We start from the raw sequence: 10,110 nt of genomic DNA, 5'->3' as shown, positions 1-10,110 counted from the left end.
TTTTTTTTCCTCTGAAATCTCTAGTCATGTTTGTTAGTCATGGTTTCCTGTACCAGAAACTTTATTCATATCCTCTGACCCTTGTAATAAAACAGGCTGTTGCTGAAGTACTTTTTAGATTTCTGTATGCAAATCTTTTATAGTTTTTATTAATGTAACATTTTATAATTGGCTTAGTGTACTGGCATAGTTCACGTTAATATTTATCAGGGCAGGCAGAGATGCTGAAAATAAATAGGTGTTATGTAAATGTTGGTGGCTGATTTAAAACTCCAGTGTTGGGTCAAGATGGTCAGTGAGGTCAGCAAGTGACTATTTTTATCTTTGGCTTTCATGATCATTAAAAGTGGATTTGGAGATGCAACAACTTGAAGAGGGTTTTTAGCCTGCAACAGTAGCTGTTTGATGCTTACTTTTTTCCACAATATGCATATTGTCAAAATACACCAGGTCTCTTATTTTGAAATGCTTTAGCATTGTTGGCTGCTCATTCATGTCTACAAAATATTACAATATAAAAACCGAGAATTAAACATTGTCATAATTTCATTATAAGTAATTGCTTGGAATAAATGTATGTTTTTAATTGATTGCTCTGAAACCACGATCCGCGAATATCTAAGATAGTTAAGGCTTTTTTGAGCTAAAATTTCATAAAACAGAGGGACTTTTTTAATTCACACACATGCTCCTAAATCAATTTTACAGTTTGCGTATTTATTTTTATTCGCAAATGCGAGTGAAATGCTTGCATGGCCGAGGCCAGTTGGGCTATCAACACTTTAAAACCATCTCTAAGAAGATGCTTATCATTTTAGGATGAAATGGTAAGTTTAAAAGTAGTTTTTAGAAAATATGTCTTGAGACTCTCTCTTATGAACACAAAAATGGGGAGGTGTTTAGATTGCATCTCCCCAAAGCACATCTCTAGAATACTCCTGCAGCCCATCGCTCTCATCTCTCATTGCTCAAGGCAGCTCAGATGAGTTGAGTCTGTGTGGTCTGCTGTTCTTCACTTTTGACCGTCTACATCCTCCATTTACGTGTGCTCTGGTTCAAGTTTGATTGAATCGTCTCTGTCTGGCTGCTCTTGGACAGACCTGATGAATGAGTCTTTAACCAAGAATAATTGTGGGAGGGGAGGAAATAATGCAGTTTTATGTTGTCCTATGCAGTATTCCAACAAGGATACAAATGTGGGACTTTATTTAATCAATCAGGAGATTATTGGATCATGAAAATTGATTGTTTTCCATACCACAGTCACCCTTTGAAACTTTGTTTTGCCTTGATGGCAGCCAAAAATGAAAGTTGTTTTAGAGGCATTCAGATGAAACTGATTATAAAGAACATTTTCACATGCTTTTTGTTGTCTTTCTGAAGTTGCCTTATGCTGGGGATGAGCCCGTATAGACAACTTATCTCACCAGCCATGAAACTGTATTTTAAACCATTTTATTAAAAATATAAATAAATGTTAGAAATTAAGTCCATTGTTTTATAAAATATGCATAATATAATAATTGTAATATATGCAATCAAAATGTATTTGGATTTTTTATAAAATACATATACATAAAAGGAAAAATTAACAACTGTTTCTGGATTCTCCCAACAAAGACAGACATGAAACTGCTTGGTGCACAGTATGACTCCACTGATCTCTGCCACCCCATGCTGTTGAAAAGACACATCTGCAGTCCATTCACTACAATACAGAAATTCACAAACAGTTTGAGATTGTGGCTATAATATAGCTAGTATATTTTCTTACTGGGCTGTTGAATGCTTGAATCTGATTGGCTGACGTACGTTCCAAGGTGTGCAATTATTTTCAGGGAAATGCACAGCTAAAGTCAAGACCCAGGCGGGTCTTGACCGCATCATTGATCATGATTTCAGTTATTTCAAAGGTCCGTACAGCAAAACAACCAAAACCCACAGTGACACTGACCAAGCTAATAAATATAGTAAACAATAGGACAAAAATGACTAATTATTTCCATGTTTCTTGTCACAACATTACATGATTATGTACAGAAAGTGCACACTCTCTCTCTCTCTCCTGCTCGCTTCCGTACATACGCACACACATACAGTACTGGCACACATGGAAACACACGAACACAGAAACGTGTTGTTAGCGCTGCTCTGACAATTTGATCAGTAAAATAGTTTAGCAAATTAAAAGTTTAGCAGGCAACATGACATTTCTCACTAGCGCGGTATGGCGCTGTCCTTGAAGCAGATGAACCTCAAGTTTCACTATTAGAGAGGCTTTTGCCAGGCTCTGTTGAGAGATGCAGATTCGGGTGATTCACAAATGCTTAATCTTTCTCATAACTGCATTAGTCTGCTATCAACGGCTCAAGCCTCCGTTACTGGCTCTAAAATGACATTTCAGAATTAGCAACGAAGGTGTGGAATGAGATGCTTAAGAAATTAATCCTACACACTGAGCATTTATGGACAAAAACCTGGCAAATATTAATTCAATGGCCCGTCATCAATTATTTCTTACTGTATATTATAGTGTTAATATATACATGTAATATATAATTTTGGTTCTCTGTGCAGCTCTGTTCTGTAACTGCAGCACACCACAGTGTGTGAAGGATGGGTATAAGTGCGAGACCAAGGGTGCGTGTGTGGCCTCCACCTCAGTCATTGAAGGACAGGAGCAGCATGTGCGGCTCTGCATCCAGAAAGAGGACCTGGTTCCTCCGGGCCAGCCGTTCTACTGCCTCAGTGCAGAGGGACTGCTGAACACTCACTGTTGCTACTCTGATTACTGCAACAGCATCGACCTCAAACTACCAACCGGTGAGCATCAGTTCTTTATATCAGCTATAATCATTATCAAAAACAGCTAGTGAATTCCAGATGAGGAACTAATGCAGCGTGTTCTCTGTCAGTGACAAACGCACCGGGTTCAGGGCAGGACTGGGGGCCGGTGGAGCTCACTGCAGTGGTGGCGGGGCCGATCTTTGTGCTGTGTGTGCTGGTTCTGCTGGGTCTCTTTCTGTTCCAGCGCCGCCAGCGGGCCTACGGTCACCGGCAGAGACTGGAGGTAGAGGATCCCAGCACTGAACACATGTTCCTGGCCAAGGACAAGACCTTACAGGACCTCATCTACGACCTCTCCACTTCAGGATCTGGGTCTGGTTAGTATTGCAGGAGAAAATTTGGTGTATGGTTTGTTTATGCATGTATGCAACAGTGTTATTTTAGTATTATTTATATATTATTGTAGTTTTTAATATTTTGAATTGGCTTTTATTTATTTATTTATTGTATTCTTTGTAATTTACTTTTTTGTGTGCTTTTGTCATTTTTGTTAGTTTTTTTTTTAATATTGCTATTTAGTTTTTTTTTTATTATTACAGTTTTATTTTTTTCAATATAATAGTTGCCAAGTCAACATTACTACTTCTACTTTACTATAGTTTCCTATTTATTTCTTTTTTATCTGATAGATGAATTAATATACCATTATAGTTTTTATTAATATTTAGAATGGGCTTTTATTTTTATATTTTCGGTTTTAATTTTAGTTCAGGTTTTTTTATGTTCTTTTTTGTGTTTTTTTTTTTTTAATCAATACTATTTAGGTTTAATATATTTTTATTTCAGTTTTAGTCAAGTTTCAGTTAGTAATTTTAGTGCTTCAACCTAAGCACATTTCAGTTAGTTGCAATATTTCATTTTGGTTTTCTAGTTTTTCATCTATTGTTTATATTGTATTATATGTCAGCTTTATTTCAGTTAACAAAACAATAATATCCCTGATGTAACATGCATAAACCACGTTGTGATTTTGTTCATTATCATTTTCATTTTAATAGCTTATTCTAGTTTAATTTTTGTTGTCTTTTTTTGATTAATGTGGAGTTAATATGGAGTTCTGGAGGGAAAAAAACTCCATAATATATCCTTTATATATGTCCTATTTTATATGTTTTTCCACTATGTACATATCTAACAAAATGCCATTAAAATGCTGCCGTTCTCCAAGTTTCATAACAGTAGTTCGTTTGACTTATGCACAGTGTTATTTTATCATTGTTTATATACTTTTCTAGTTTATATTTAAATATTTTGAAATGTTAGTAGTTTTGTTATGTGCTTTTGTCCTTTGTCATTATTATTTTTATTTTTTTTTATATCACTATTTAGGTTTCATTTATTTTTTATTTCAGCTTTAAGCCTTATTCTCTCATTGATTCTGCAGGTCTGCCGCTGTTCGTCCAGAGGACAGTGGCTCGTACCATAGTGCTGCAGGAGATCATCGGTAAAGGCCGCTTTGGGGAGGTGTGGAGGGGGAAGTGGAGAGGAGGAGACGTCGCCGTGAAGATCTTCTCCTCTCGTGAGGAGCGCTCCTGGTTTCGTGAAGCTGAAATCTACCAGACCATCATGCTCCGCCACGAGAACATCCTGGGCTTCATTGCTGCCGACAACAAAGGTAAACAAATGAATATGCTGTGTGTTTTATAGTATGCATAGTGTTGTCATCTAGGTTTAATCATGTTTAATTCTCTCTGTCACAGATAATGGCACATGGACTCAGTTGTGGTTGGTGTCAGACTATCATGAGAATGGATCCCTGTTTGACTATCTGAACCGATATTCAGTCACCATCGAGGGCATGATTAAACTAGCGCTGTCGGCTGCCAGCGGCCTGGCGCATCTGCACATGGAGATACTGGGCACTCAGGGTGAGTTTGTCGGGGTTATTTGATTAAATTATGTCCGTTCCAATACCTAGTAAGCCAGTTTGCTGTCTACATAGGGAGCTAACTTCTAACACATCAGATGGCGCAGGCTTTTATTGTTGTTTTAACTTGTTGTTTGTCATGAAAATAGCCGTGGAGGATGGCATGCTGTTAAATTACTAATGAACAAAGAAACATCAGACATGAAAAGCATTGTGATTTGATAAAAAGATTAAAGGAGCCTGATTATGCTTAATAAGCCAACAATGCATGTGGTCACATTAACTATTCTTCCTTTGTCCAAAGTTTCTGTGGGTCTTTTTTAAAAAGATCTTAAAAGTCTTAATTTACCATTCCACAATTCAAGGCCTTAAAAAGGTCTTCAGTCAAAGCCGAAAGTGTTAAATTCATAAAGTCATGGCATTAAATGTTGCATGCTTTTCAAAAAATACATTTCTTCCTCATGTTTCTTTTCCCCCTAATACAAATATCTAAACATCTTAAAATAAGGATACATTTACTCGAGATGCAAATACAAAATGAAGTCTTGAAAAATGGAACAAAATTAAGTTTCAGTTTTTTGCAGCATAATCAGAAGCTACATTAAAAGTTATTTCTGTATTCTAGTGGTTGGGAGATATTCAAGCCTTAAGCATTTTTTTTTTTGTAAAATTGAATACTCATCGTCAGATGCACAAATTATTACATTTTGCCGACAGTAACGTACTAACCTTATAAAAAAAAAAAAAATTCAGTAAGCTGATTATTGGTATTTATCAGTGTTCGCTAAAGTGAATTGCATGAAAAGTTTACTTTACACTCGCAGTCGATTCTAGGAGAGTCTGACAACTAATAAACACAAACAGAGATCACACACATATTGGGTCGGTAAACTATTTTTATCAAAACTTTTCAGTACAGAATCAGATATTTTTAAAACTGATATTTCCCTTGACTCCATCTGCCATCTTGAATGCATTCTGGGCTGGTCATATCCTTGGAGGATACATGCAGTGGTGACTTAGGCTGTGTTCTTGTGCAGCCCACTGTTTGAAACAGTCGTGGTGCCTAAAAATGTTGTGTATGTGGGAGCGCGTGAGGATGTGGAACACTTTTCTTCTGTGGTCAGAGAGTTTTTACCAGATGTGTGTGTATCTGTAATGGTTCAGTCTTTGTCATCAGGTAAGCCTGGCATCGCTCACCGTGACCTGAAGTCCAAGAACATCCTGGTGAAGAAAAACTGCACGTGTGCAATCGCTGATCTCGGCCTGGCGGTTCGTCACGAGTCTGTCTCCGACACCATCGATATCGCCCCCAACCAGCGTGTCGGCACTAAGAGGTACAGAGTACATTACTGACAGACCTAACAGCCAAGAAAAACACACATACAAACATAGATGTTACAATAATCTGATCTAAAACGTCTTGTCATACGGTCAGTGGTTTGTGTTTTCAAATATATGTTCTTTCAGTGATCCTGTTTGTGTGTGTGTGTGTTTCAGGTACATGGCACCTGAGGTTCTGGAAGAGACTATTAACATGCGTCACTTCGACTCATTTAAATGCGCTGACATCTACGCTCTGGGACTCGTGTACTGGGAAATCGCTCGCCGCTGCAATGCTGGAGGTGCTGAAATAAATTGAAACCATGTTTCAAAAGGAATATTGAACAGAAAAGCACTTGAAGGTCTTTAAGTTAAAAGTTCAACTGAGAATAATTTTTGTTCTTATTTATGTTTTGTTTGCATTCAGGTATTCATGAAGAGTACCAGCTGCCCTACTATGACCTGGTGCCCTCTGACCCATCCATAGAGGAGATGAGGAAAGTGGTGTGTGATCAGAGGTTACGACCCAACATCCCCAACTGGTGGCAGAGCTATGAGGTGAGAGAGAGAGATCCTCTACAGCTACTATACTGGACTTCTCTTCATTTTCTTTTTTTTCCTGAACCCACTTAAAATAGCCTTTCTATATCTTTGCAAATATGGTGATTTCTGAATTGCCTGTTTTTGCTATTTTATTTATACATGGTCTTTTCAGATTGGGAAGGTGGTGTTGAGTTCTGAAAGATGAGATTTCCAAACCTTTTCTCATTTTTGCCGTTTCAACAAAACTTCAGTTAAAGAAGTGCTTAAAACGTCAGAAAGTGTTGTTTGTCCACTTCATAAACAATATTCTTAATTCAAATGTTATACGAGCACTTTTATTTTTGCATTTTCTATTTTTACTAGCAATAAACAATACAAATAAGTATATATGTATTTTTTAAATAATATAAATTTTTTTATTTTACATATTTATATATTGTAAGTACATAGTTTATTAACTTTATATATTATTTTAATTTGTATGTGTTATTAATAATAAGTATATAATTTTTAAATACACACACACACACACACACACACACACACCATTATTATTAATAACTTATATTATTTATTAACATATATTATGCTTTCATATCAAATAAAGATTTTTTTTCCCCTAAATAACTTAGTAACATGTTGGATGGACAGGGTTGAATGAGTTTGACAACATTTGTTGATTTAGAAAGTCTGATCAAACTTGATTGACAGAAAATTATTGCTGTTTTGTTATTTTACAATAGATATTTTATTTTGTTTGTGTCAAAGGAATGTGACACCCTGTATGTCAGAAGTGCTGCATTATTACACAAGAGTGTGAAAACAAAAAGCCTGTTTGCTCTGATATGAACTCGCGTGGTAAATTGGCTCTTGTTCCCGCAGGCGTTGCGTGTGATGGGGAAGATCATGCGGGAGTGCTGGTACGCTAACGGCGCTGCGCGACTGACGGCTCTCCGCATCAAGAAAACCCTGTCTCAGCTCAGCGTGGACGAAGACATGAAAATCTGAGCGAAACACTACCTTCTGCCAGAAACACTCCTAGCAAAGAGAACGTGTACAGACATGCGACCACTCGAAACTATCCTGCCAGTTCAAAAGTATTTCCGTCCACTGAGTCGGGATGGGGCCTACCTCACCCCACCGCCAAAATTACTGAACCTACGGTACCCAACAGCCCTCTGTGCTCTCCTCCTCCTCGCTACATCTACTACCACTATCGCCCAGCTCGCCAATCAAAATGGACATGTGACTCGATGGATTCTGATCAAATCAGTTTCGCCCCAAAGATAATTTTTCCAACCAGAGCCGCTCATATTTAAGCAGTTTTAACCGGCTTGTTGCATCCACTTAGGTCAGTCTAGCAGACTACCTCGGTTAACTAACTATGTAGAATACACAAAGTCCAGGTTGAGCTGGTAAGCGCGGTGAATTGGTGCAAGATGGCACTGCTAGCGACCGACATGATCAGCTGATTCCTTTCATTACCACGTCAAAGCTGTTAGCAAAGCAACCTTATTTGCACTTTATCCCAGGGGTTTTGTGAGCGTGAAGTGGATTATAGCCATCTTGGTTTAGGAATCACACACTGGCACACGCGTCTATTCTTACTACTGAACGGTACGGAGATATCTATTTATTTTAGCTCGTAGATCCTTCATATGTCCTTATTTTTTTATCGCCATTAGATTTCCTCCTCTCCTCCGTGGGCAAACAAAGCTACTGTATATAGTATATTTTTTAAAAGTATGGAAATGTAAATAGCTTACCCTTTTTTAATTTCCAAGTCCTTCGACTAAGCTAAAGGTTTGATCGTGTAGGAACATGAGAGATGTGAAGCTGTACGGGTCAGCGGAAGCGGTGGCTAAAGTACAGGTTTTTGTTAAACTTTGTTTTTCATAGCTAAACCTGTCACTGTAGCATTAAATGACACTATAATGACACACATTTTATTAACTGAGGAGCATTGGGACTGTTTTGTTTTTTAAGGAATATTTCATGCAAACATAAGAACGTTCATCGTTTATCGTCCTCATATCGCTCCAAACCCGTATGATGGAATTTTTACTGTAAAACGCAAAAGGACATATTGAGCAGAATGTGCAAGCTGCTCAAATCAAAAATATGATTTTATGCTATATTCAAAGTTCTCTGAATTCATATGAACTACATCTGTGATACTTTATTCATGCAATTTAATTGCAAGACAAAGGTTTGTATGAACTTGTCCAATGCAAGAAAAAGTCATGCAGGTTTGGAGCATCATTAGGGCGAAAAATGACAGGATTTTAATTTTTTTGCGGCTCCTGCCGCAAGTGACATTACGACGTGATCCTAGGAAATAGATCTGATTCTTCTTCATGCACTGGGTCTGTAATGAGGAGAACGACTTGAAAATGTAACTTGAAAAGTTTGGCGTCGAGGCACACTGCTTTACTCCTACTACACTGTATTTATGACTCCTGACAGACATTATGTCTCTCTCTCTCGTACTCCATGGATAAATACTACTGCCCTTCTGTTCCTCTGTCCGCTTAATATGCAAGATGTAAATATAGTTTCTATAATGTATGACCTTTTTTATTAATCCGATTTGATTCAGTAGACAATTGTGTGGTTCTGTTTTGTGGTTTGTTTTTTAATGTGACTCGTTTTTAATTCAGGTTTTATTCGTATAGCGCTTTTAACAGTAGGTCTTGAAGCAGCTGCACAGGGTTTTTGGTCGGTGGTCTTTCATTGAATTAGATTTTATCTCCCAGTTTCACTGGACCTGGTGTCTCGAGTTTGTGTTTTGACAATCTGAACAAGTACTGTTATTCTCCTTCGTCCATTTGCAACAATTCAGTCACCTTACACTATTAAAATGTGTCCAGAAAAAGCCAAAAATGATTGCATATAGTTGGAAGAACATGTTAATGCTTTCTTTAGATTATATTTTCATGTTATGTTTATGTAGATCCAAAATGACAAGCTACCATGTGAAATGTATTCGTAACACTGGATTGAGTCACAACACTACTGAGAAATATAAGACGACACTGGCACATCGGCTGCTGATTGAGAAAATCATCTTGAACTGGGAATAAGTGTTCGGGTTTGATCTGTATTTGTTTCTACTGTCGAGTTCGGTTTGTACATGTATTTATAGTTTCCAGAAAGCATGTCGCTGCTGGCAGGATTTGGGCTTCATAAACGTCTGCTGACTGTAGTGGAGATGTTTGTCGCCCGGCTAATTATAACAGCTAAACGAGGGCGACAGTGGGATTTTACGTCTTAGTCCCGGTTTAGCATAAGGAAGTTTCCTCAATCATCTGACCTCACAGCCGACCTGTATAATCCGAGTGTATTTCCCAAATCTACATGGAGAGACTTTTCAGGAATTTCAGTTTCCAATCATGTACATGGGTAATTATTAAATGGTAATAAATACAGGTTTTCCTACATTTGTCATGTGTTCATTCCTGCTTCAGAACTTTTAACAATGTAAATATGGTGAGTGTAATTCAATAACTTGTTCAAACTATAGAAAACAT

At 37.5% G+C, this 10,110-nt stretch overlaps 1 protein-coding gene across 1 annotated transcript; it reads left to right on the top strand.

Moving 5' to 3' along the window:
• Positions 1 to 2,561: 2,561 nt before the first annotated feature.
• On the top strand, positions 2,562 to 10,023 carry LOC107686786 (activin receptor type-1B-like; the record flags this gene model as incomplete). Its single annotated transcript, XM_016483901.1, has 8 exons — positions 2,562 to 2,823; positions 2,916 to 3,164; positions 4,232 to 4,462; positions 4,548 to 4,715; positions 5,895 to 6,051; positions 6,215 to 6,339; positions 6,465 to 6,595; positions 7,463 to 10,023. Coding segments are annotated over 8 exons (1,449 nt in total), but the record flags the coding sequence as incomplete, so codon positions are not given.
• Between the last annotated feature and the right edge of the window lie 87 nt (positions 10,024 to 10,110).

Source organism: Sinocyclocheilus anshuiensis, unplaced genomic scaffold (genome assembly GCF_001515605.1).
Source record: "Sinocyclocheilus anshuiensis isolate Anshui unplaced genomic scaffold, SAMN03320099.WGS_v1.1 scaffold958, whole genome shotgun sequence".
Lineage (NCBI taxonomy): Eukaryota > Metazoa > Chordata > Actinopteri > Cypriniformes > Cyprinidae > Sinocyclocheilus > Sinocyclocheilus anshuiensis.
This window is presented reverse-complemented; position numbering and strand designations above follow the sequence as displayed.